At 57.0% G+C, this 26,962-nt stretch overlaps 1 protein-coding gene across 1 annotated transcript in view; it reads right to left on the reverse strand.

Annotated features, from left to right (window-relative positions):
* Positions 1–3,513: 3,513 nt before the first annotated feature.
* The window catches only part of Scube1 (signal peptide, CUB domain and EGF like domain containing 1), a 100,110-nt gene continuing 76,661 nt past the window's right edge, over positions 3,514–26,962 (reverse strand). The window contains exons 10-22 of the mRNA XM_069999858.1: positions 26,122–26,244; positions 19,543–19,662; positions 19,132–19,236; positions 18,359–18,481; positions 17,073–17,210; positions 16,289–16,492; positions 15,760–15,921; positions 14,610–14,777; positions 13,606–13,767; positions 11,096–11,293; positions 9,543–9,695; positions 9,061–9,140; positions 3,514–7,687 (exon numbers count right to left, since the gene is read on the reverse strand). Coding sequence (XP_069855959.1) covers positions 7,535–7,687; positions 9,061–9,140; positions 9,543–9,695; positions 11,096–11,293; positions 13,606–13,767; positions 14,610–14,777; positions 15,760–15,921; positions 16,289–16,492; positions 17,073–17,210; positions 18,359–18,481; positions 19,132–19,236; positions 19,543–19,662; positions 26,122–26,244 — 1,889 coding nt within the window. The 3' untranslated portion in view covers positions 3,514–7,534. The remainder of the gene's footprint in view (positions 7,688–9,060; positions 9,141–9,542; positions 9,696–11,095; positions 11,294–13,605; positions 13,768–14,609; positions 14,778–15,759; positions 15,922–16,288; positions 16,493–17,072; positions 17,211–18,358; positions 18,482–19,131; positions 19,237–19,542; positions 19,663–26,121; positions 26,245–26,962) is intronic.

Below are 26,962 nucleotides of genomic sequence, written 5' to 3' on the forward strand. Positions count from 1 at the left end.
ATTTTCCTATTCTGAGCATTTCAAATGAATGAAATCATACAATAGGTGACTTTTTGTAACTGCCTTCTTTTACGTGGGATGATGTTCTCAAGATTCATCTAGAAGTATGTATCTGTACTTCATTTCTATGGCCAAATAACATTCCATTGCATGGTATTACTATTTTGCCCACATATCAGGTGATAGACATTTGGGTTTTCCCTTTTTTGTGTGTGGTGGTGGCCACACCCCCACCTCTGGCTTTTTAATGGTTAATTTGAGGTAAAAGTCTCTCCACTTTTTCTGCTCTGCTGGTATTGAACTTTGATCTTCAGATCTCAGCTTCCTGAGTAGCTAGGTATTACAGGTGTGACTTACTGGTACCTGGCAGGTTTTTTTTTTTTTTTTTTTGGTTATTATGAGCAATGATGTTGTGAAGATAAATGTATGTAAGTTTCTGTGCAATGTACTTTCAGTTTTCTGGGGTGTACACCTAGTATTGGAATTGGTGGGTCATATGCTAACTCTGAGTTTTTGAGGAATGACTAAATTACTTTCCAAAGTGTCTGCACCATCACCAGTGAGTGTATGCGGGTGTTTTTTTTTGGGGGGGTCCGGTTGTGGGGCCTGAACTCTGGGCCTGGGCACTGTCCCTCAGCTCTTCAGCTCAAGGCTAGCGCTCTACCACTTGAGCCACAGCTCTACCACTTGAGCCACAGCGCCACTTCGGGCTTTTTTCTTTTTGCTTATGTGGTGTTGAGGAATCGAACCCAGGGCCTCATGCATGCAAGGCAAGCGCTCTACCACTGAGCCACCTTCCCAGCCCTATGCGGGTGTTTCTGTTTTGTTTATCAGTACTTCTTATTCTCTGGTTTGCAAAGAGTTATGTAAGGTTTTAGAAAAGGAAAGAACATGCAAGAGGAGGTAAAGATGAAGAAAAGAAAGTTTATTGGGGTACACTCCCAGGTGAACTCCCTGGTCGGATCAGAGAGGTCGCGGAGTCTGGTTGTAGCAGGGTTTATATGGCTGGGGTCGGCAGGAACTTTTAGCATGTAACTTGTTTTGCGAGTTTGAGCAGTTTCAGGCTAGTGCCCTGGAAGCACGAAGAACGATTGGGACAGGTGGTGTATGACTGGGACAGGTGGTGTATGACTGGGACAGGTGGTGTATGACTGGGACAGGTGGTGTATGACTGGGACAGGTGGTGTATGACTGGGACAGGTGGTGTATGACTGGGACAGGTGGTGTATAGTTGGGACAGGTGGTGTATGACTGGGACAGGTGGTGTATGACTGGGACAGGTGGTGTATGACTGGGACAGGTGGTGTATGACTGGGACAGGTGGTGTATGACTGGGACAGGTGGTGTATGATTGGGACAGGTGGTGTGTAATGAAGTGGCTTTTCTGGGCTGCCTCTGCCCTCCAGAGGCCTGTCAAGGTTTTCTCCCCAGTCTATGAGTTAGTTATCTTTTTCACTTTCTTGATAATTCTTTGAAGCACAAGATTGTGTGTGTGTGTGTGTGTGTGTGTGTGTGTGTGTGTGTGTGTGTGTGTGTGTGTTAATACTGGGGTTTGAACTAAGGCCCTAGGGGCTCTCCCAGAGCTCTGCCACAGCTCTACTTCTGGCTTTTTTTGGCAGTTAATTGGAGATGAGTCTCACAGACTTTCCTGACTGGGCTGACTTTGAACCACAGTCCTCAGATCTCAGCCTCCTAAATAGCTAGGATGACAAGTGTGAGCCATTGTACTGCACTTCTAAGTTTTATAGTTTCAGTTCTTCCATTTCAACACTTGATCATTTTTAATTTTTTGCGTATATGCCTTTGGCCCAACTTCATTCTTTTTTAAATTATTAACTATTTTACTATTATTATAAAGGTGATGTACAATTTCCTTCTTTTATCCCAGAGCACTGACTAACCTTTGGAAAGGTTAGTCTCTGCCTGCCCACTGGGTTGTCCTGAAGTCCTTTTGGTAATCAACTGGTGGTAAATTGACTCTGATTCCATTCTACTGTCATGTATGTCTGTCCTTATGCTGCACCGCCACTGCTCTACACCTTGATCATTCCAGGTTTGTAGTGAGTTTTGTAAGTGACTAAGAGTGAGTTTCCCAACATTTTTCTGTTTTAAAGATTAAATCGTTTTGACTCTTATGAGTTCCTTGACCTGTAGGATCTGTGTGTCTGTTCCTCCACAATCAACTCATGGATGTTGAAAAGCCATGCAGAATTCAGAGACTGCACTGACTCTGTGGGTGGGTGGCTTTGGACAGTATTACATAGCATGTCCGCAGAAGGTGCTTTTACTGAAAAGCACAGACTCTTTCCTTGGGCCCAAGAGTTCACTAAAAGCAGGAGATGGGCTGGAAAGGCGGCTCAGTGGTAGAGAGCTTGTCTTGCAGGTATGAAGCCCTAAGCTCTATTCCTCAGCACCACATAAGCAGAAAAAGTTGGAAGTGGTGTTGTGGCTCAAGTGGTAGAGTGCTCGCAATGAGCTGAAGAGCTGAGGGACAGCGCCCAGGCCCAGAGTTCAAGTCCCAGGACCAACCAAAAAAAAAAAAAGAGAGAGAGAGAGAAGCCTTGCAGCCTCTGTTTTCCATCTGTCTCCTTTACTCTGAGCCTCTGTCGGGTTTCAGGAAGGTCTGAAGTGGTAGACAACACCTTTACCAAGAGGGAGTGAAACTACTCAAGCAAAGGAGCAGCAGAGTGTGCAGGACAGACCGGCCCCGCGAGGACCACGGCCTGAGCGGATAGGCTGCGGCAGGGCAGGAGCTGTCACCTCTGGGGACATCACACTGTCCCCCTGAAGTGGGGACAGCAGGAACAGTGCTGCAGAACCTGAGTTAATGATCAGCTAGGTCACACTTGGACTGGGACTGCATAACTATGCATACCCCAGACCCCAACTCTCTCCTGATAGTCACCTCAGGCGGGGATGTACTTTAGTGGTAAAGTATTTGCTTAGTAGGCATGAAGTCCTGGGTTTGATTCACACACACACACACACACACACACAGCAACAACAAAAGATGCCAAACCCTTAGTCTCGTGTTTGTTACCTGAAAATGACATTGGGTGTCATTCTGGGGTCTCTGAGTCTCTAACCATGACCTCCAGATTCAAGCCCTGATATAGGAGAACACCTGTGTGTCTCAGTCAGGAGGAGGAGCTGGATGAGGTGTGACCTTTGGGTACCTTGGAAACAGGCTCACTCCCTAGCGCTGCATTACCCTCACCTTAGGTCTCTCTCCGCCCAGGCCCACCTACCTCCCCCCTGCCCCCCCCCCCCAGGGACAGGTGCTACGAGCTCTCTCTCTGGGGCAACTATGGCTCTCTAATAAGCCTTGTAATCATCCTTCTCCCCGGCCGGCCTGCGCCGCGTGGTCCCCTGGGAGGGATGGGAGGGATCCTTCGGTGACCCCTTCGTTCTCAGCCCTGGACAGGAAGGAGCCTTTTTCTTTCTTTTTCTGGATCAAGTTGCCTCCCCCCTCGGCCAACAATGACCTCTCATGAAGAAGAGCGAAGAGCAGGGTTTAGGTTCAACTCTTGTTTATTATCAACACAGTTTTCACATATTTAATGACATGCACGTGGAGCAGCATGGTGGACAAAACAAAGCTTAGAATATTTGCGCGTACTTGGCTATGCTGATACTGTCCCACCCCCCCCTCCGGCTGGCGGACTGTCACCACGTGCCTGGACAGAAGGCCTGCTGCAGAGGTCAGGGGAGGCAGTGGCTCTCCGTGGCCCGCGGCTGCTCCTAGAGAGCAATTTCCCTGCAGAGCAACTGGGCCTCTGGGTTGAGAACCAAACCCCTTGGCACCAGCGATTTCTCTGCGGGTTGAGTGCACCCGACGCAGGCTGAGGTCCATCCAGTCCACCCGGCGCCTCTCAGCGCTCTCTCCACCCTTCAAGGTGGCGGGGCTGCAGGTAGGCCCCGCCGAGGTTCCATTCAACTGCAGATGGGCGAATGCTTTAGAGACCCACCCTGCCCAGCCCAGGGACCGAGGGGCTGGGCTCTGCCCCCACAGGCCACACGCCCTCCCCAGGCCCACCAACCTCACAGGGCCACTGCTGCCTGCCTGGAAAGGATTGAGCTCAGTGCCTGGCACGCGCTGCCTGGCAGGCACCTGGACGGAGTCAATGCCAGCTTCCCTGCCTGCGTTTCTTCCTGTTGAGACCTGGGAGGGTGGTGGGAGGGGGGCTAACAATTTCAGTAAGTCCATCCAGAGGCCTCCACCTGGGCTGGGCAGGGCTCTGGGGGTGGGGGTGGGCGCACCAGGACCTGGAGTGACCTTCCCCACGTGCCATCCGTGGATGCCACGGATGGCCTGGCCCGGGGAGGAGGAGGTGTGTGTTCGGTCTCACTGCAAGTCCTTCACCCTGGCAACATCAGCCGGGCACTGTCCCCTGCCCGGAAGGGCCAAGCTGTCACAGCGTGTATCTTTGGTGAGGCAGAAGGGCACACTCACCTTCCAGCACTGACTGTGTCTGGAGAGGTCAGAGGAGAGTGCGGGGTCGGAGGTCGGAGGTGAGACTCACCCGTGTCTTTGTATACCCCTCGTTCTTTCAAGGGCCCTAATGCAAAGTAGGTGATCAGGAAAGCTTTGCTAAATCACCCAACTCTTCAGTTTCCTCTCTTTCTGCAGGGCACCCTGAACCCCACTGCTGGGGACCGAACCCGCCCCCTCCCTGCCGGGCAGCCCCAAGTTGATGTGTCCGCTGGCCTGGGCTATGTGGAGACACAGAAAGCTGTGAGATTCCTCTGAGTGATTCCACGAAGCCCTGTGCCAGGGGGTGCCGGGAGCGTGGGGCAGAAAGGCTGTCCTGGCCCCACTGTGGGGGCGGGGGGGTGCTCGTACCTGGCCCCCATGTCTTATCTTGGGGGGCCGGGCAGAGGGCGCCTTGGTTTTCCAAGCTCTGCGGGCAAGAGGGGAACCCAGCTCAGAGGAAGCTGGGGACCGCAGGCCCTTTCTGGTGCTTGCTGGCTGCCGAGGCGGCGCTCCGGCGGTGGATGGCATGCTGGGGTGCAGGGGTGGTGTGCGGCTGGAATGGTCTGGAATGGGCCCGTGGTTTCTCGCTCTGCCGCTCCATGCCGCTCCTCCGTCCTCAGCACTGCCCTTCTTTGGTTGTAAGCGCACAGGCTCCCTGCCTGGGTTTGGTTTCTGCTCTGGGTCTTCACGGCCCTCTGGGAGGTGGCGGCGTGGCATTCTGGTGTTCCTCAAGCTGCCACTGGCCCCAGCGACGTTCGGGCTGAAACGTGATTTACTGCCAAGGGCCATCCGGGCACCACCAGCCCGGGGAATGGCTGGGGTCCGGAGCTCCCCGTGGTGGGGCTGGGGTGCAGGCTTCTCATCCCCCTGACCTGGGGGAGTGGTTGCACTGCTGGCAGGGGTGGGGGGCTGGTGGTTGGGATGCGGGCTGGGGAACCTGGGTGGCAGGCTCCCCAAGCTGCACCGGGGCTGCGGAAGGGCTGCATACTGAGAGGAGGGCCATTGCTCCCTCCTGGCCTGCTTGGTCCCGTCCCACGCCCTGCACACATGGCGTGGCCTCTGGGAATCGTGGACACCAGGTATCTAGGGCTGGGAGCCATGCAGGAGTCGTGGAGAGCTTTCTGGTCCTCTTTGGTTTTGAAAGGCTTAAAAACATTCCTGTAAGCAGTATCTGTCTGGATGCTTCTGGAAGCCACTGGAAGGTGCATGGAGACTTGCAGGTGAGAGGGGGCGTTGTCCAGGTGGAGAGCAGCTCAGCACTGGGGAGGAGGGGGGCGGGCATGGCGGGCATGTTTGTTCTCTGGGGTCCAGCGGTGGCTTCTTCATCTGGCTGGTGTTGGTGTTTCCAGTTCTCAGGCCCCTGGACTCTGGCACCGCCCCCTGTGCCAGCTTCCCGGGTCAGGGTCAGCTCGGATCACAGGTCAGCTTGCCCGGTTCTCCAGCTGGCACCCTGTGGGACTTCCTGGCCCCACAATTCTGTGTCCATGTCCCACAAGTCTCTTGTCATAAGCCACAGCTACCCCTCCCTCCCCCCCGGCCCTCCCTGGGCTCTTCTCCCTGGAGAACGCTGATGAAGGCAGGCCCTCTGAGGTCCCCCAGGGCCGCCGTTGTGCTGTTGCGGGAGCTGGTTCTGGGGGACGCTGGGACAGGAGCTATGCAGGGCTCGCTCCAGAGGCTCCCCCTGCCATCCTCCACAAGTCTCCAGTTGGGAGAATGGGGTACAGGGTGCTCTTGGGCATGATGGCAGGGAGTAGCTCCTGGGCTCCAGCTTGGCGGCCTATGGGTCTGTCGTGCTGGCCCTGTCACCAGCCCTCCTGTCTTCAGTCCTCACGCGTGTTCCTCTCAGTGTTCTCTTCCTGGCAGCCAGGCCGCTGGGGATCAGCTAGCCTGGAGTCAAAGACGAGTTCGCTTCCCATTCTCCAGCGTTCCTTGGAATTCAGACTGTCTGTCAACCTGACACGTACAGAGCATTTCCTAGGCGCATCTTGGCCTTGCAAGCCCTGGCTCTCGGCTGCCTCCCTGGCCAAGCGAGAGGCTATGAGGCCTGGCCTCCCCACCTCCCTACTTCTCTTCTTTAAAGAGAGACTCAGAGGTTTCCAAGGGAGCCAGGCCCCAGGACAATGCTGCCACCCCTGCCTTGGGTGGTCTGCTCTCCCTGACGGAGGAGACCCCGCTGCTGTTTCTGCGAGGAAGGCCTTGGTGTCTGCTGCGAGGTGGCCTTTCCTGGTGCAGACCCGAGGTCATCCCCGCAGCCTGGGGACCAGGGCCTCTTCCACGGTGCACGGCTGGGCCGCAGCCTCCACAGGACGGGGCAGGGAAGGCTGCTCGCTCGTGCTGAGTCCTGTTGAGGGTTAGTGATGGTTCTGGGGTGACTGGGACAGACGAGGCTCCAGAACAACATCCCAGATGACAAGATCCACTCCACACGCGGCGTGTCCAGAGGGGTCCTGTGCGCCTCAGCTCTGGGCACCTGTCTCCCACACACAGGAGGGGAGCAGTCTACTCATTGAGGGGGCTGCAGCAGTGATTTACAGTTGCTAACGGGAAATCTCCTAAAGTACCACCCACAAATAGAAGTATATATATTATATATATTTATATATATATATATATAGAAATTAATGTTCTATCAAGGAAAAGCACAAGCCCACAGTTTCCTCCCCTGGCAACTCTGTCCTTAAAGCCCTCAGATGGTGTCTCCAGGTACCCTGACTTCTGGTCTGGCTTCCTGTGTGGGTGACAGTGGCCACGCCTCCAGGGAATAGCACTATGTTGGCCAGGCCCCCTCTCCAGAAACCTCAGGTCAGAGCCTGCTGCCCACATAGTGGGCACCCATGGCCTGTCCCATCCTGCTACAGATGCCCAGGAGGGGGCGCTCTTGGTGCCGCTGGACACAGAGAGGTGAAGGAGGGACAAAGGCTGTGGGAAGCAACGTCTCCCACTGAGGTGGTGACCTGAGGGGCCTTCCCCAGCTGGCGGTGAGCTGTCCCCGCACGGCCTGTGGGTCTGAGGTCTCCGCTCCCCCTGGGTCCCACCGTCCCTCGCAGGGCAGCTCAGAGGCTATTTGTACGGCCGCAGGAACCGGGACACTTTGGAGCGCAGCAGTTTGATGAAGGAGCGAGGGAACATCTCCTTCGACTCCTGGGCTGTGTACTTGAAGTAGTTCTGGGGGTGCGCCAGCACGTCAAAGAGGGCCTTGATCAGCTTCTTGTCCTGTAAGCCAGGGGCAGGGTGAGGCCTGGGCCCTGTCAAATGCCCAGGGACCAAAACAGGTGGGCGGGGTCTGTGTGGGAAGAGCTTGGGCCGGCAGAGGGTTCTGGAACCCAGTCTTCTCTTGGCCACAAATAATCCTTTGGTGTTAGTGGTATAATTGGTCTTTTCTGTACTGCTGGGGATCAAACCCAGATACTTGCGCTAGGCAAGCGTTCTTCCACTGACTGAGCTACATCCCAGCCCCAAGAGGCTGGTTTTCCATGGTCTATTAGCTTCAACTCTTGGGGATCCAACTATATATATATATATATTTATTTATTTATTTATTTTTGTTGGTCATGGGGCTTGAACTCTGGGCCTGGGTGCTGTCCCTCAGCTCTTCAGCTCAAGGCAAGCGTTCTACCACTTGAGCCACAGTGCCACTTCCAGCCTTTTCTGCTGATGTGGTGCTGAGGCATTGAACCCAGGGCCTCATGCATGCAAGGCAAGCACTCTACCACTGAGCCACCTTCCCAGCCTCCAACAATAGTTTACACACACACACACACACACACACACACACACACACACACACACACACACAAGTTGGGCTCAAAATACAACACACAACCCTTTGAAAGCCAGAGAACAGGCAGCAAGGAACATAGGCTCTGCAGTGTGTAGCTTCAAGGCCCTGGGTGGGCCAGGCTGTCTGTGCCCCAGGGAGGCTGGAGGGATGGGTGGATGGGTGGTGGTTCCCTGGGGACAGGAGGTGAGAAGAAGGTTCTCTAGGGACCTTTGAGTGAGAGCAGGGCAGGGTGGGTCCGGCTGGCTTTGTGTCCTCAGGACAGGCGGAGCTGGGGGGGAGGGAGAGAGCCTGAGGTGGGGGCCAAGATGTGGGTGAAGCCACATCAACCTGTCCACCATGCCTGTGTACCACAGGGATAGAGTGGAAGACTTGTTTTCCAGACACTGCGACAGCCTAGCCCCAGGCTGGCTTTTGTCTCCTGGGCCAGAGGCTGAGCCCGGTCTGTCTATTCTAAACAGATCCCAGTACAGGGCTCTCGTGCTGAGAACCAGGGTCCTGGGTGTCTAAGAGCTGCCACACAGGATGCAGAGGGCTGGCGGCAGGTGGCAGTAGTGGTGGCTGGACTCTAAGATGTTGCCCTGTCAAACTGCTTTGGGCAACGAGAGTGCCAGGGCCCAGTCGCCAGGCTCTGGTCACCACCTCCTCAGCGGCCAGCCTGCCCGAGGCCACCAGCTCTGGGGGATAGCTCCTGGGCCTGGTCCCTGCCCTGGGCTCCCCCAGCCTCCTCCAGGGCTCAGGGCCAGAGTGGGGGTGGGGGGGACCCAGGCTATGCTCTGTCCTAGGAAGCCCCTGCCCGTAAACTCACCTTCAAGATTTCCTGGTGATTCTCTGAGGCGTACAGACGCCCGTCGCGGACGATGTCCTCTATCAGCTGCTGGTAGTCCTCTGGAGGCCGGGGAGCAGGGAGAGGAAGGCCAGGGGCTGGAGACCTCCCTGCTCCAGCCTCTGTCCTCCCCAGCAACCTCACCGGGCTGGATGCAGCTCTGCCCCTGGGCCTTTGCTCCTGGGGTTCCCTCTGCCCCTCTGCCCTCCTGGTGGCTTAGCTGCCCATGTCACTCTGCCTGGGCAGGATCTCCCACCGGAGCCCATGCCAAAGCCAATGGTGACCACAGGCCCCAGATCCCCCCGCATTGGCAGCCCCACGCTCTTTGGACCTGCCTCTAGCCCCTCGGGTTCCTCCTCCTGCACCCGTGTCCCAGAAGGGGGCAGCGATGGGTGACTTGTCTTCGCACGCCCGGGTGGGTGCCGGTGGGCTGTGGCGAGCCCGGCGAGCCTGTGGCGCCTTACCATCGTAGGTGACATACGGCACTTGGAACCCTTTGCCGCTGTTGCCTTCGTTGGACTTGAACTGGATCCAGAGCTTGCGTGAGCGAGAGGTGAAGGCGATGGGCCTCTCGTAGGTCTGGCAGGTCTCGTAGGTGGTGACAGACGTAGGTGAGGCTGTGAGGGAGATGCCATAGTGCCCCAGGCCTGCCGCTCCTCACCGCCCCTCCTGCCCCCCCAGCTGCCAGCATCTGCAACGCCTGGCCCCCCCCCCCCCCCCCCCCCCCGCTGCAGGCAGCTCTCTGGGCTGCTCCTTTCCTCCCTGTCCTTCCCTGCGCTTAGCCCAGCTCTACCGGTCCTGGCGGCTCATTCCTAGGTCCCTCCCTCCAGGAAAGCCCTCTAGTTGGTCCTTTTGCCCCGTGATTGGATGTCAGGGTGAATCTCTGACCCCGAGTACCTGCCTCCCTATGGCTTCTGGGAGGAACAGGTGCTCCGTGCTCTGAGTGATTACACTGTTCAGGACAACACAACACACACAGCATGGCACACGTGACACAGAGGAAGCACTGGGCCCCTGTCCCTCCCCTGCTCCCTCTGTATTCATGAATAGTCAAAGTTCAGACTGGGCGTGGGTGTTTTTTTTTTTTGTGCTGGTCCTGGGGCTTAAACTCAGGACCTGTTTTTTGTTTTTTGTTTCCCTCTCAAGGCTAGCTCTCTACCACTTCAGCCACAGCTCCATTTACAGCTTTTTTTTTTTTTTGGGTCCGGTCATGGGGCTTGAACTCTGGGCCTGGGCGCTGTCCCTCAGCTCTTCAGCTCAAGGCTAGCACTCTACCACTTGAGCCACAGCGCCACTTCCGGCTTTCTGCTTTTTGCTTATGTGGTGCTAAGGAATCAAACCCAGGACCTCATGCATGCAAGGCAAGTGCTCTACCACTGAGCCACCTTCCCAACCCTGGCTTGTTTTTTTAAATAGGACTCTTACAGACTTTCCTGCCCAGGGTGGTTTCAAACTGTGATCCTCAGATCTCAGCCTCCTGAATAGTTAGGATTACAGGTGTTGGCCACAAATGCCCGGCTTCAAGGTGTGTTTTTGGTTTTGTCTGGACTCCTGGCCATCCCCCTAGCTTTTGGACTTGGGGCTTGCTCCAATGTGTGCTTACTGCCTGTAACAGCAAAGACAGCCCTGGCTCAGCCCTGGACTTGCTGTGGGTGCTCAGGTGCAGTGCAGGTTGTTTCGCTTGCTGGCCATTTGGGCACAGGCTGGTCTGCAGCGCTGCTGGCCCTCGGCTTCACCACCTGATGGGACTCACAGGCCAGGAGTCTGGGGTTGGAGGTGGGGAGAGATGGTCTGTGTGTGTGCCAGGTGACCCTTCTCTCCCCAAAGCCCCAGAAGGAGAGAGGACTGGGAGGCAGCCCTGGGTCACAGCCAAAGGTCAGGCATAGCACAGCAGTCATGGGAGGGAGCTGGCTTGTGCCAGGGCTAAGGCCTGGCAAGGTCTGACTCCCAGGGTTGGGGTAACGATGAGCTTTCTGGATCTTTCTGTCTCCCGGGGACCTCTGAGGCCGGTACATACCGCTCTTCCTCATGACCAGGACGTCACCACACTCGTCCTCAACAGGCAGGAAGATCTCGGGGACCACGATGAGGATCCTGCGCTTGGGAGGAGGCGCGATGTGCCACACGCACTCAGCATTGGCCGGGTAGTCTCCGGGGTAGTTGGGGGACTCGATGTAGCCTGTGTAGTCTCCCAGCTCACCGCCGCAGTGCCGGTCTGTGGGCAGCAGGGCCCCAGGGTCTGGTCAGACTTGGCTGGATGGGTGTTCTGGCTAGCTGGCCCGCAGGGCACAGAAGGGACTGGCAGGTGCTCTGGTCCTCCTCTGCCCAGCCTCCACCAGTGTGCCCTGGCAGCCAGCCCAAACCTGCACCAAGCTGCTGAGCTCCTAGGTCCACACCTGCTGGTTCTCCCGTGTCTGCCTGTCAGGCCCCAGAGGGCGGAGCCCTGGCCACCCCCACAGCCTGTCCTAAGGCTGCCCCTGGCCCCTCTGCACCACCTATTTTTGCTTCGGGTTCTGCAGCATGGTGCCCACGAGGTAGCCTAGGAGTCTCCTGCCTGTGGAGCTTCCGGGCTGGCACCTGGTGGCTGTCCCATGGCTGGCCAGCCTCCATGACACAGGGCCTGACTTCTCTCCCTGGGACTCAGAAATTAGAGCAGGGCCTGGCCTCGGCCCTGTCTATGGGCCTTGTCTATGTAGCAAGGGAATTAGGGACTGTGTGCAACCACACCACTCACAGTGCCCAGGGATGAAGGACCGTGTGCAATCACACTGCTCACAGTGCACAGGATGAAGGATTGTGTGTAATCACACTGCTCAGTGCACAGGGATGAGGGACTGTGTGCAATCACACCACTCACAGTACACAGGGATGAAGGACTGTGTGCAATCACACTGCTCACAGTGCAACAGGGATGAGGGACTGTGTGCAATCACACTGCTCACAGTGCATAGGGATGAAGGGACTGTGTATAATCACACTACTCAGTGCACAGGGATGAGGGACCATGTGTAATCACACTGCTCAGTGCACAGGAATGAAGGACCGTGTGTAATCACACCGCTCACAGTACACAGGGATGAAGAACTGTGTGCAATCACACCACTCACAGTGCACAGGGATGAAGGACTGTGTGTAATCACACTGCTCAGTGCACAGGGATGAAGGACTGTGTGTAATCACACTGCTCAGTGCACAGGGATGAAGGACTGTGTGCAATCACACTGCTCAGTGCACAGGGATGAGGGACCGTGTGCAATCACAGCACTCACAGTGCACAGGGATGAAGGACTGTGTGCAATCACACCACTCACAGTGCACAGGGATGAAGGACTGTGTGTAATCACACTACTCAGTGCACAGGGATGAAGGACTGTGTATAATCACACTGCTCACAGTGCATAGGGATGAAGGGACTGTGTATAATCACACTACTCAGTGCACAGGGATGAAGGACTGTATGTAATCACACTGCTCAGTGCACAGGGATGAAGGACCGTGTGCAATCACACTGCTCACAGTGCACAGGGATGAGGGACCGTGTACAATCACACCGCTCACAGTGCACAGGGATGAAGGACCGTGTGTAATCACACTGCTCACAGTGCACAGGGATGAGGGACCGTGTACAATCACACTGCTCACAGTACACCGGGATGAAGTACCATGTGCAATCACACCATTCACAGTGCACAGGGATGAAGGACCATGGGCAATTACACTGCTCAGTGCACAGGGATGAAGGACTGTGTGTAATCACACCACTCACAGTTCACAGGGATGAGGAACCATGTATAATCACACTACTCAGTGCACAGGGATGAGGGACTGTGTGTAATCACACTGCTCAGTGCACAGGGATGAAGGACTGTGTGTAATCACACTGCTCAGTGCACAGGGATGAGGGACTGTGTGTAATCACACCGCTCACAGTGCACAGGAATGAAGGACCGTGTGTAATCACACTGCTCAGTGCACAGTGATGAGGGACCCTGTGTAATCACACCGCTCACAGTGCACAGGGATGAAGGACTATGTGCAATCACACCACTCACAGTGCACAGGGATGAAGGGAGCATGTACAATCATATTACTCACAGTGCACAGGGATGAAGGACTGTGTGTAATCACACCGCTCACAGTGCACAGGGATGAAGGACTATGTGCAATCACACTACTCACAGTGCCCAGAGATGAAGGGACCGTGTGCAATCACACCGCTCACAGAGCACAGGGATGAAGGACTGTGTGCAATCACACCACTCACAGTGCACAGGGATGAGGGACTATGTGCAATCACACTGTTCACAGTGTACAGGGATGAAGGGAGCGTGTACAGGTACATCACTCACAGTGCACAAGGCTGCGCTTCCTTCCCTGGGCTCAAGGTGGTCATAGGATCCATTGGGCAGAGGTGACCAGTGAGGGCCAGGGGCCCCTCTCAGCACATGAGGTCAGGTTCAATGTTGTCCTCAAGCCCGACACCACCCACTGCGTCCCAGCTTCTCACCCGGGTGAGAGGACACCTACTTTTGCAGTGTGTGACGTTGGTGGAGCCATCAAAGTCGGTGCTGGTGTTGCCTGGACAGGTGAGGCAATGGTTCTGGCCAAACTCAGGCTGGTAGGTGCCCACAGGGCAGCGGATGCAGCGGTGAGTGGTAGTGTTGTAGTGGTGGCCGGGGGAGCAGTGCACTGCGGGCAGGAGACACTGGTGGGCAAGGGCCGGGAGCGGCCCCTGCTCTCTAGGCCGATCCCAGCATCTCCCACCCAGTGACCCTCCCGACCCGTGCTCTCCCACTAGGCGTAGCGGGCAGCACCTGTCAGTGGAAGGACAAAGGTTCATGCAGAGGATGGAGAGGGCACCGGAAGCGCTCAGCCTGGACATGGCTCCAGCCACACAGGCCCACGTAGGGACTAGACAATTTTTTTGGCTTTGGTTGGTTGTGGGGCTTGAACTCTGGGCCTGGGCACTGTCCCTGAACTCTTCAACTGAAGGTGAGCTCTCTACCACTTGAGCCACAGCACCACTTCCGGTTTTCTGGTGGTTAGTTGGAGTTAAGAGTCTCATAGACTTTCCTGCCCAGGCTGGCTTTGAACTGTGATCCTCAGATCTCAGCCCCCCTGTGTAGCTAGGATGCCAGGCGTGAGTCACTGGTACCTGGTTGGGACTAGAGCATTTGAAGGAAGCAGTGGGGGCGGCAGTGTGACTGGAGGCGCTTGCACAGGAAGTGGAGAGTGGCGAGGCCAGACTTCCTTCAAGCTGGACGGGCAGGGGGACCTGCGTGGGGCTGGAGTGTGCCAGCGCTCCCCTCCCTGCTTTTCCACTCCCCGGTCCCTCTTTCCCTCCCCCAGACCAGTGCCTTGAGAAGTGGCGGCGCCCCTTGTCCCTTGAGGTGCAGCAAGCTGCTGTCTCTGCCTGTGTGTGGAGCAGCGCTGTGCCCCACGTCCCCTGCCTGAGCTGGCGGGTGAGGCGTGGATGGTGGGTTTCGGGGAAGCCAGCCCTCGGGTGGAGGCGAGGGGGGAGGGTTCCTCACCTTTGGCTTCGCAGTCCTGGAAGGAGGTGCTGCCGGCGTGCTTGGTGAGCAGCCCCCCTCCGCAGGGGAAGCAGCGGGTGCGTCCTGGCTCGGGCTGGTACGTGCCCACGGGGCAGGCCTGGCAGGCCTTGAAGCCATTGGCTGAGAAGAAGCCTGGTGAGCACTGGCCTGCAAGGAAGGGATCACGGCTCAGGCTGCGGGAGGGAGGGTGAGGGGGGGCAGGAACATGCCCAGGTCCCTCCGCTCTTGCCCTGTACGGGAAAGTCGGTGGGGTGGGATGAACATGGCAGCCTGGGTGAGGAGAGGCCAGGAAGGCAAGTGACTTTGCTGTTGAGCTGCAACATGGGGGCCTCGTGTGAACAGGCTGGTGCTGTTTTCTGTCGTGGGGTGAAGGAAAAGCCCCAGAATGGGTCTTCCAGGACCCAAGGGCTCTGACAGGACGTAGAGAGAGGCCCACAGGAACCCAGCTTCAGCTCCACGTGAGTTCTAGCATTCCCGCATGACACGAGGAGTGGACTTAGGGTCCTGGCAGACTCTGAGAGTCTAGCTTCTCCCGCCTGTGACTGCGGTGCCCTCCCGCAGTCCGCTGTTGGGGGGCGGGGAGAGACCCCTGCTGCTGGAGGAGCAGCTGGCAGCCTGCAGAGACGGGGTTCAGAGACCCCCCAGGTGCTGAGTGTTCTTACTCGGGAGGGCAGGTTGTTGGGGAGACTGTCCACGCTGCAGACGGGGCTGTGGGGGCAGTCAACGGGAAAGCTCTTGGCTAGCCAAATTGTCCCTGGAGAATGGCACAGGAGCAACTAGGGCGGAGGTGAAGGGGGGGGCTAGAGCAGAGCCCCCCTCCAGTGAGGCTCACCGAGGCTAGGCACTTCCAAGGAGAGCTGGTCTGGTCCGCCACAAAGCCCCCCATGTGGGCCATACCTGGGTCTGTACAGGACTGGCCTTTCCGAGCTGCTGGCTGCATGCTGAGCATGCGCAGGGCAGCACGGGCCCCAGTGCCCTGGGGGGTGGAGCAAGGGTGGCTTTGGAAATGGCAGAGCTTCAGATAAGACCCCATGTAGCCTCTGCCTTTGCTTGGGGGGGGGTCTTGGGGTAGGGGGCCCCGATCTGTGCCCGTTCTCTTCCTGACCCCTCCCTGGTGGGCCTCCCTTACCTCCACATTCAGATACGTTGCGGGCACCAGCCAGACCGAGCCCGTCGCTGCTGGGGCACGGCGTGCAGCCGAGCTGGCCTTCCATGTCCTGGTAGGTCCCGGGCGGGCACGGCACGCACTGGCTCGGCTCCCCGCTGAAGGAGGTGCCCGGCCCACAGGGCACTGGGAGGCAACGTGGAGAGACAGCAAGTGACACAGGCCGGGGGGGGGCATTCCCTGGGAGCCCCACCAGGCTCGCCCCCAGCAGGTGTCAGGGCCCAGTGGCCCGGCCCCAGCCACAGGGACGGGGCCGCCGCCTGCAAGGCCTCATCCCGGTCTCGTGTCCCCTGACTTCTCAGTGTGCTCTGCAGAGCCCCGAGCCCTGCCCGGGTTCCTGGCTTTCCTCTTTCTCTCTGCTCCACCTCGTGCCCAGTCACAATGGCAGGCCTCTGTCCCTCTGTCCCTTGGGGGTCTGTCTTCCCTGGGGACACACTGCACTTGCCCTGGCTGCAGGAGTCAGGAAGGCCAGGGCAGGTCTGCACGAACTCACCACACTTGCCGTCCCGGAGCACCTGACCGGGCCCACATGTCGCCGGCCCCTCCAGGGCTTTGGCTGGCCGCTGGGCCACCTCGTACTCAGTGCCCGAGATCTGGACATAGAACTGCTGCCGGCTGATGGACTTGCGCAAGGTCTTGATGGCGGCCTGTAGGCTCTGCTCCGCCCGCTTCCGCATGCAGTCCGCCTCGCAGGTGTCTGCAGGGGTGGAGGGCAGCTCTCACCCTTCTCCTCCTGGGGGAGGCCTCTGCTTGTCCCGCCCCTCCCCCAGTCTCACTGGCTGGCTGGGGGTGGGGAGGTGGGGGTTGGTGTCTGGGTCCTGTGGCGAGAGGGCCACCAGGGCCGGAGCCAGGGCTCGGGCTCTCTGCTCCTGGAGTCCCTGCTCGGGCCCACAGATGAATATGCTGGCAGTACCTCCCTGCCAGTCGCACTGACTGCTGAGAGGAGACAGCTGGCATGAATGCAAGCTAGCATCACAAGTCCCTTCCGGAAGTCGGGCAGAAACCCCTGGATGGCCACTCCGGGGGCTGCGCACATTTCCTCTCTAGCTGCAGAAAGGCAGTGGAGGGCGCAGGGCACGGGCCCTAGCCATGCCCTGGGGCTCTGATCCCCTCTGATTGCCCTTTGGCTGCCTCCTTCCGCCACCGTGGGCTGCAAGCCTTGGCCTGCCAGTACCCCCTGCCTAGCTGGCTGGGCTCTGCCTCTGGTGGCCATGGCCTGTGTGGGGCCCTCCCACCCCACCCCCACCCAGTGTCCCACAAGCAAAGCGGTCACCTACCTGAGGTCTCACCCGACTTCACCTCCACCTCAAACTCCGCGGTGATGTGGGACACCTCCTTGGATGGCGACTGACGGCCTCGTCGCCTCTTCCTGGAGGAGTCACACTTGAGTGTCACCAAAGTCACCTGGCAGCTGTCTGGACGAGGAAGGGAACACTGCAAAGGCAGCCTGGGTGGGGCGCGGACTACCCACCCCGCACGGAGGCTGCCCGCCACGGGCGCCCGTGGTGCATGCTCAGTTCCTGGGAGGTTCTGGAAACTTCAGGAGGAGAGGCCTAGATGAAGGAAGTCGGTTGCTGGGAGTGTGTGCCCTTGACAGCCTATATACCTGGTTCCTAGTCCCTTCCTTCCCTCTGCTTCCTGTCTGCCACGAGCTGACCGGCCTCTCCCTCCCCACCCCCAGGACAGTCTTCCTCACTACAGGCCCAGAGGAGGATGGAGAAACTGTGAACCCCCTCCGTCCCCTTAGGTTGTGTATGTCAGGTGTTTTATCGCAGTGATGAGAAAAGCCCTGAATACAGCTTGCATTGTAAGGGCCCTCCACGACCAGTCATTCATAGAGCACAAGGGGACATGGAGGTTGATTCACCCAGGGCTGGCTGGGGTAATGGAGGCTGGGAGGGCCAGGGCTGGCTCACAGGGACAGGGCTGGGTAGGGCCTCAGGCCCTGCCCTCTGAGCCACATGCCTCTGCCTGTGGAGGACCTTACACCTGACCAATTCAGGGGGCCATGTGTGGTGGGCCATGTGTGGTGTTCAGGGCCCACACTCCTGGCTAAGCCTGCAGAGTGTGGGAGGTTTGCCGGCTTTGAGGGAGCACACTGAGTCACCGTTGGATGCTCCCCGTGTGGGCCTGCTCACCAAGCCTGTCCTGGGCCATCCCCCTGTGCGCCCCCTCCCCCCCACCCCCCGCCTGTAATGCTCCCATCAGGACTCCAGGCCACGCAGAAAGTCCTTGCTGGTTGAAGGGTTCCCTTTAACTCTGGGTGCTGCAGAGACCATGGCTCCTGGGGACGCCAGGAACCTGGTTTCTCGCTCAAAGGCCGGCCTTCTTCCCAGGACTCAGGCCACCATCAGCAGTGCCCAGGTGGGGGTCCCTGGGCTAAAGGGCCATGGTGGTGGGGCACAGGAAGACCACTAAGCTTAGAAACCCATCTGTGCTGGAACCCAGGCTCCTGCCTGCCAGGCCTGTGGACTCACCCCGTCCCCCTCTGTCCCGGCAGGTGGGAGACCGTGGCCCGCACACCCGGCAGCCCAGACCCCGGCCGGCCGGTCTGTGCACTCACCCAGCAGCGGCTGACTCTGACTCTGAGCCTCCTTGGCTCGCTCCCGGCTGTGGGGCCGGAGCTGGCACCTGGCATCTCTGATCTTGAAGCGGGCCTTCTGCTTGATGGGAGCACTGGGGGCATCTGGGGAAAGCCAAAATCCCCCCCATGGCAGCCTCTCCTGTGGGTAATGAGGTGGGGGGGGCAGGGGCTGCCAGGGAGGCTGGGGCTGTGGGTTGCATGGCTACTTCTGTCTGGACAGCCCTCCCAGGGTGGGCAAACATCTCTGCCCCATTTCTTTCTTTCCAGGCAAGGCCTGAAAAATGTGCACCCATGGTCAGAGGGTCAGATGCAAGGCCAGGGCAACCCAGCAGGGGTCTCTGCGGGCAGAGAGGGGGTTGAAACCCCAGAGACGTGCAGAATCACGATTCCTGCACAGCCCAGCCTGCCGCCCTAGAGCCCACGCACGCATGAGCGCACAGAGGTGCCCAGCCCTCACGGGAAGGGTCTGTCTGGAAGGGGGGGGACTGTGCCCAGCTGGGCATGGCTCAAGGGCAGCTGTGCCATGCAGATGTGACGCTCTGCTGAAGCAGAGACTGAGAGCAATGGAGTCCCAGCGTGCGGGGTCACTGAGCCACTGCTACGTGACAGAGCCAGAGTGGCCTTGCTGCGGCTCTCTGTCCCGGGGCCGGGGCTTGCCCTCCATGTGCTGCGAGGCCTTGGCCCTGCCTGGTCTCCAGGACCCCAGGCCAAGCCAGGCAGCTTGTGTCACCCCCCAGTAGGCCCCCTGGTACCTGAGCAGCTGGGCCCAGCACTGGAGATGGTGCCATTGCGTTTTGGTGGCGTCTTGCCCTGGGGACCTGGAACACCGCAGCTCAGGACATAGCTGTTTTCTGCATCTGTCAAGAGGCCAGTGGGGGAGATAGGCCTGGGGATACTCCCTTCCAGAGCTCCCAGATTCCTGAGGGCTCCGGGGGCTCGCTGAGTGAGGCGAAGGTCAGGACAGACCCCTGTATCTGATTGTAAAGGGTGCCGAGGATCCCAGAGAGCCAGACAGCATCAGGGTGCTCGTGAGCCCGCCGGGTCCCCGCAGCAGACCACGCATGCTCAGTGAGCCCACCCTCCGCTTGGTCTGGGCTCTCCCCCAGAGCAGCCCCAGGGAAGACCCCCTCCCCACCCTGTCCTGCCCCACAGTCTGGAGTTACCTGGCACAAACAGGGTATGGGCTGGGCAGGACAGGAAGCAGCTCTCCACGCCTCCCACCTTGCTGCACGCCAGCTGGGCCTGGGCAGAGGCCAGGGCCCGAGAGAGGCACTTGCCCATCTCTGGGGAGAACACAGACAGGCCTGAGCGAGGCTGGAGTGCAGGACTCTGAGCCTGAGCCCCCACCACTCCGCCCTCCTAAGACCAAGCTGTCCTGGGGCCGGGGACTCAGCAAGGGCAGAATCCACGCCCATCTGTCCACGTGGAATACTAGGCCCAGACAGCTGGCTTTCCCTTTTCTCCTCGGACTCTGCCCCGGCCATCTGTAAGGTCACAGCTGTGCCCAGAGGGCAGGGCCTGATCCTCAGAGCAGGTGGTGTGGGCACCTGAGGAAGGGAAGTCCTTCCAGGACTCCTGTGGGAGGGGAAAAGGGGTGGGGAAGAGTGGGAGGAAGGGAGGGAGCAGCCTGACTATCAGTAAGTTGTAAAGATGCCCGAAGCAGCTCTGGTGTATCTTTAGAGGACGGTGAAAGCCTCCTTCTTGTAGGAGAAGTCTGGCTGTCCCCTGCCATGGTGAACATCAGAACTCACTGGCAGATGTCTGACTGGTGAGGGACTGGCTCTGAAAGCCAGCTGACAGAACAGCTTGCACTCTGAGGCGGTCAGCCACCACACTGCAGCCAGCACACCCCCAGACCCACGCACATCTCCACAAACGGTCATCCCAAACTGCCGCTGAAGACCACCAGAGCTTGGCTTTGTCCACGGGCAGGTGGGGATCTGCCCTCATTTCTAAGCAGTGCACACAGCTTTCTGGTCTTAGGTATGGATGGGGATCTGCCCCAGGTCCTTTCAGAACGCTCAAATTCCCTAGCACCTCTACTCATGAGCTCGCTCGCGTTTCCCAGCATCCTGTGTGGTGGGGTCTCTACTGATGATGTCGCTTTGCTGCCAAGGGCTTGGATTGGAGGACAAAAGAGCAAAGGCAGCAGGTAAGCAGGAAAAGATTTAAATACCTAGCCAAACATAATTCTCATCAAAAATAGCCTCAAGAGAACTCTAAAAATAGGGAAAGTTGCCTCTAGAAGCCTTTCCCTTAAGAAAAAAAAAACAGATAAAGGTTTAAAGATTGAAAACAAAGTAAATATGACTTCACCGTTGACTTCAAACATAGAATTTATGCCTGCAAACAATATTTCTGAGTAGCCCCAAAGCCAAAATACAGGAAGTCGAGTCCTTTCTGACAAGAACCTTGAGATCGAGGATTTAATAGAAAAGATAAATTGTAATGGGAAATTGCCAACTTGCATCACCTTTGACATGAGACTGAGCAAGCAAATAATCTAGAAACAAGCAGACAAACATCATCCTGGTGCTCCAGATGGAAACATCTGGCCCCGACATACAAAACCCACAGCCTGGGACCCAGCACCCTCAGAGAACGCCTGTGGGCAGGTGGGGAATGGAATGACTGGCCCCCATCCTGCCCTGGACCCTCCCAGGCCTGTCTCAGCATGAGATGGGCCACCACACAGCCTTGTTCACAGGGGGCTTCCTGGAGGGTGCCTGTCCAATCCACCAGGGGCTCTGAGGATGCTGAGCCCTCACGGCCCCTTTCCCAGGCCGTCGGTCAGGCTGTGTTGGCGGCCAGAACCTGTCATCCTATCTCTTAAAGAGCAGGCTGGCTTCTATCCACTCTAAGAAACAATGAGGTGGGGTGGGGGGAGAGGGCTGGGTGTATGGCACATGCCAATAATCCCAGCTACTTGGGAGGTGAAGATCGGCGAACTCCAGTCCAAGACTGGTTCCTGAGAGAAGCAGGAGACTCTATCTGAAAGAATAACTGAAGTAAAAGTACCAAGGGAGTGACTCCCATGTGGCAGAATGCCTGTCTAGTAAGCGTAACTAATTACACACACCACCACTGCTGCCACCAGCAAATATCCAAGCCACCAGCAAATATCCAGATTTCTTCCTCCTAGATAGCAGGCAGCGCCCGGACTCCTCCGAGCGACCCCCGTGGGACCAGAGGGAGTGCACGCGCTGCTCTAGTGCTGTGCGAGTCCTCTGTCCCCCAGCCAGTGTGCCCCGTCTCCCCGCCACAGCCTTAGCTGGCCAGCGAGGGAAGCTCAGACCAGAGCGCGGTCGGTCAGCATCCACGCCAGGACCCCAGGGGAGGCTCACAGGGGCCAAGATGCACGCGGGAAGGAGAGGAAGGGAGTCTGGCTATTATGCATGCGTGTGAGGGGCTGGGTCAGCTGTGGATGAGGGGAGTTGTGTGTTAGCATGTGTGAAGGCACATGTGTGCACAAGCACGCGAGAGGGGTCAGGGGTAAGGGTGTGTTGTGGTCACTGCAAGGAGTGGGCATGGTGAGCTGGGGTCCCTCTGGGATCACAGGTGTGGGTCACCATGCCTGGCTCCTCTGGGCCCCCACTTCTCTGGGGCCAAGGGCCCCCATGTGCAGTGCAGAGCCATCCACTCCAAAGAAGCTGCCAGAACACCACACTTAGGACAGTTATTTTTAGAATTCCTACAGACTTCTCTTTCCACATGATTCTGATTACAGCTGATAGAGCCTTAGCATACCTCCACTATGTAGGATTCAGGGAGAGAATCCCCGGGGCCAAACTTCCCCAGCATTGGCAGAACACCTGGCCTGGAGCCCAGGAAGAGTCCAGGCTGAGTGTTCCCAGATCCCCGGCCCTCCCGCGCCCAGCCCTCCGCGCCCAGCCCGCAGCCTGGGCTCCCTGTCCCACACTGAACACATCTCCTACCCTCTTCCCAAGACAAGGCTCAGCCAGAGGCCGGCCCACACATCTCCTCTCCAGAATCTATCCCTCGGTGGGTGCTATGTAGTGAATGGGATTCGCGATGGAAACGAACAGAAATTCCAGGGGACTCAGCAACAGACCAACTGATCTTGAATGTGAAATATGAAGCCGGGGGACACACATTTCCTGGTTTAACAACTTACTGCAAAGCTATAATGATTCCAAAAGTGAGGATGAGTCAGGGCTCTAAGAGACCAATGGGAGAGAGTCTGCAGTGCCAACGTAAGCCTACACGTTTACATCCAACTAATGTTGATAACAATACTGAGGCAAAGAACAATCTTTTCAGTGACAATTGGTTAACTATGTGTAAAAAAACATAAGTCAGACTCATCTACTCTTACCATGTGTGTGTATATATATATATATATATATATATATATATATATATATATATATATATATATATATATTTAAAACTATCTAAAAATTGCTGGGTACCGGTGGCTCCATCTGTAATCTTAGCTACCCAGGAGGCTGAGATCTGAGGATTGTTATTTAAAGCCAGTCTGGGCAGGAAAGTGTGTGAGACTCCTACCTCCAACAAACCAGCAACAAGCTGGAAGTGGAGTTGTGGCTCAGGTGGGTAGAGCAATAGTCTTGAGCAAAAGAAGCTAAGAGACAGAGCCCAGGCCTCGAGTTCAAGCCCCAGGATTAGCATGCGCCCACACGCACACACAGAGGCATAGGTTCTAAATAGTTCTCCAAAGAACATACACAAGTGGAAGGTAAATACACGAATATGTAAATACACAAATGGATGGCAAATGCAGGAAAAGATATGCAGCCTCAGGGAAATGTAAACCAAACCATGGTGTGCTTCAGTCACTGCCCACAGTAAGGGAAAGTGAAATAATGACAAGAGCTGGTGAAGATGGAGAGACACTAGGATCTTATGCACTCCAGATGATAATGAAAAATAGGATGGCCATTTTGGAAAACCGTTCCTTAAAAAAGAAAAACTGGGCACCAGTGGCTCACACCTACAATCCTAGCTACTCAGGAGGCTGAGATCTGATGCTCTTGACCAGGTAGGAAAGTCCATGAGACTCTTATCTCTGATCAACCAGCAAAAAAGCCAGAAGTAGAGCTGTAGCTCAAGTGGTAGAGACCAGCCTGGAGTGAAAAAGCTCAGGGAGAGTGCCCAGGCTCTTGAGTTCAAGCCCCAGGACTGGCATGCGCGCGCGCACACACACACACGCGCGCACACACACACATGCACGCACACACACACACACACGCACACACACGCGCGCGCACACACACCCCTCCCCTGGCATCTCAGCTACAATACACAGTAGGCACAAGTACAAGGACTGTGGTCTGGGCCAGCCTGGGCAAAAATGTGTGACATTTCAAAATAAAAGCTGGAAAGAGCATCTGTGGTAGAGCATCTGCCTAATAAGTATCAGGCCCTGAAATCAAACCCTACCTTTGCCAAACCAAACCCAAAACCAACTAGCAGAACCCAGCTTACCCTGGCTGAGGTGGGAAGCCTTGGGTTCACTTCCAGCACCATGAAACAAACCAAAAAGGGCTCCTCCCTTTGCGGGGGGTTGGGGGCAGTAAATACTGTCACAGAAGGGGGCAGGCAGAGGAAGAGGCCCCTGAACGGCTGGTAGCACACTAGTCCTAGACTGCAGGTCAGGAGGGGTGGTCTGAGCTTCTCCTGGACTTCCTTTACACTGGACCCCGACTCTCAGCAGAGGAAAGCAGAGCAGGATGAGCCCCTATTTCCTACCTCCTACCCTCACCTCCAAGGCTGAAGGATCAACAGCAGTGACATCTAAGGCAGGCTTACGGAGTCACTGGATTTGTTTTTTGGTCAGGCTTAAGAAGCCTTCCAGCACCTTCTATCTCCATTCATATTTATCTCAGCCATGCCATTGTCAAAATATTAAATGTAGCAGATGAGTGAGAGATGAAAGTGGAATAAAGCCACATGACCTGCCAGTCAGCTCTCCAGAAATGACACCACAGAGAGGTGGGCGCAGGTAGGTATATTGGAGAGATTTGGACAAGCCTTGGTGGCTGCCACAAAGCTCTGATAAAGTGGGGGAGCAGGGGGAGGAGAGAGGAAAACAACAGAAGAATCACTCCCTGCATCACTGAGAAAGACTCCAGTGCCAAAGCCACAGTGCCAAGCAAACACTGACACAGCAGAGGCCTGAGGGACGGCTGGCACTCAGCCTTGGCTTTGCATGTCAGCCACTGGGGTAGATGCACCCAGGTAACCAGCCTTCAGACAGCATCACCCAACTCTTGTCCTTGTGAGCAGCACAAGCCATGCATCTCAGATCGACCTTACCTACTTGTGCCCCACACCATGTGGTTTGCTTTGCTCGGTAAGACTGCCTGAACAGAGAGCAATCAATTCAGCCTTTCGATCAGACAGCCATCGATGGTCTCCATTCTTCCGTAGGTCTACCCACTCTTTTACTCAACAAATATCAGCTTGGTGTCTGTGACTGCCAGACTCTGTTCTGGGTGCTAAAATATAGCAGGATTGGGATCAAGCTAGACTGAGCCTATGTGACATGGAAGGCAGTTCCAAAGTTTCAGGGCTACATTGAGGTCTTTGGTCCATTTTGGACTGATGTTGGTGTAAGGATCTAGCGGATGACGATCTAGTTTCAGTTTTCTGCATGTGGATATCCAGTTTTGCCAACATCATTGGTTGAAGAGGCTGTCTTTCTTCCTGCCTATGTTTTGGCTCCCTTCTGGAATATCAGCTGGCTATAGGTCTGTGGGTTTATTTCTGGACCTTCTATTCTGTTCCTTTGGTCCCCAGGCCCGTTTTTATGCTGGTACCAAGCTGTTTATGTTACTACAACTCTGTAGTAGAGTTTGAAGTTTGGTTATTGTTATACCTCTAGTTCCACTTTCCCCACTAAGGATCACTTTTGCAATTCAGGGTCTTTTATGGTTCCATATGACTTTTCTGATTGCTTTCTCTATCTTATTGAGGAAGGATGTTGGGATTTTGAGAAGCAGAGGCAGGGGCTGGGGAGGGGTACAGAGGCTGATATTCCAGGGGGTGTCAGGCAGGCCTCACTGCAAGTGGGGGGAGCAAGGGCCAAGTGAAGAGCCTACTGGGCCGGGGTGGGAGATTTGCTGCAAGCTGGGCTGGTGAGCATGGGTGTGTGTGGAGGCTCTGATGGTCTTCTGGACATTCTAAACACTTGGCCTTGATCCTTGGGGGATGTGGAGGGCTCTGGGCACACAGGGGGCCCTGCTTGGATCTGTAAGGCACCCTTGGGTGCCTGGAGGCATCAGAGCGTGGCAGGGCAGGGACCCTAAGAGAGAGTGCCAAGAGGGCTGGCACATGGCTCCCCACTCAGAACAGGGCCTACAGAGACCACTGAAGGTGTGGCTGTCCAGAACTCAGTGCCTAGAGCACAGTGTATCCCACAGCAGACAAGGGAGCTGAGGGGACTTGGGTTTTACTCCAGCTTCAGCCCCTGAGCCAGCAGAAGAGGCCACCGCTCTGGCTGTACACTGGCCTCCCTCTCTCTACCCACTCTCCACCCCAGGAGTGCCAGCTCTTGGGCAACACCGCTTGCCTGGCTGCCCCCATCCCTGTCAGCTGCCAGCTTTCCTTCCCATGAGCCAAGCCCCAAGGCAGACGAGCCCTCCCCAGGATCCAGGGCTCACAGTATGAGGTCCCCATTTCTGCTTCCTCAAGACTACCTGGGCATCTGTACTCCACCTGTCCTGACTCCCTGGGGGAGGGGCGGGGCCCCCACTCACCCACGCAGTCCTTCCGGTTCCAGTGCAGCCGCCTCCCTGGCGGGCAGACGCACTCGTAGCTGCCCTTGGTGTTGACACAGCCCTCGTCGCAGCCACCATGGTCCATGCTGCACTCATCCGCGTCTAGAAGCACAGGTAGAAGTGAGGGGGCGTGACCAACAGCCCAGGCCACACCCACTGAGATAGGACTGCCGACACAGACCACGCCTATAGGGTGTGGCCACCAGTCTAGGCCACGCCCATGGGGAATGGCAGGACCTGAGTGCACAGAAGCTCCTGACCCAGCTCAGCCTCGTGTACTTGTTCACACAAGTACACATACACACACACACACACACAAGCACACACAGGCTCCTCACAGATGCCAAAGCACAACCCTTCCCCGGGAGCCTCCGTTGTTTTCTGAGAGCTGAGAGGCAGCAGGTAAAGCTCCCGCCCAGATCTGCCTCCTGGGGCGGGGCCCAACCAGGCCCAGGCTCACAGGCCTGCCCCGCCTCAGACTCCATCCCAGCCTCTCCAGATCCTCCTGTGCAGGAGGCACTAGGGTGGAAGGTGGCCGGTCCTCCTCTGGACACAGCTACTGCTGCAGCTGGGCAGCAAGCTCAGCCATCCTGCTGTGACACCCAGGCAGCTGTCCCCGGCCTGTGGCAGGCCCTGGGGCCTTGAGCGTCCCTCCAGAGGTGTCACCCAGCACCTCCGTGCCTATTGCTCCACTGCCTGGTCCTCACCCCAATCTTCATGCTGCTCCCAGGTTCCAGAAAAGAGAGACAGCATCAGGTGGTTGCCGACTCTTGGCCGGCGTGGCTGGCTTTGCCCTGCTCCCTGCTCCAGCCCGGAAACT

The sequence above is a fragment of the Dipodomys merriami genome, unplaced genomic scaffold (genome assembly GCF_024711535.1).
Source record: "Dipodomys merriami isolate MVZ:Mamm:240054 unplaced genomic scaffold, mDipMer1.0.p SCAF_55, whole genome shotgun sequence".
Lineage (NCBI taxonomy): Eukaryota > Metazoa > Chordata > Mammalia > Rodentia > Heteromyidae > Dipodomys > Dipodomys merriami.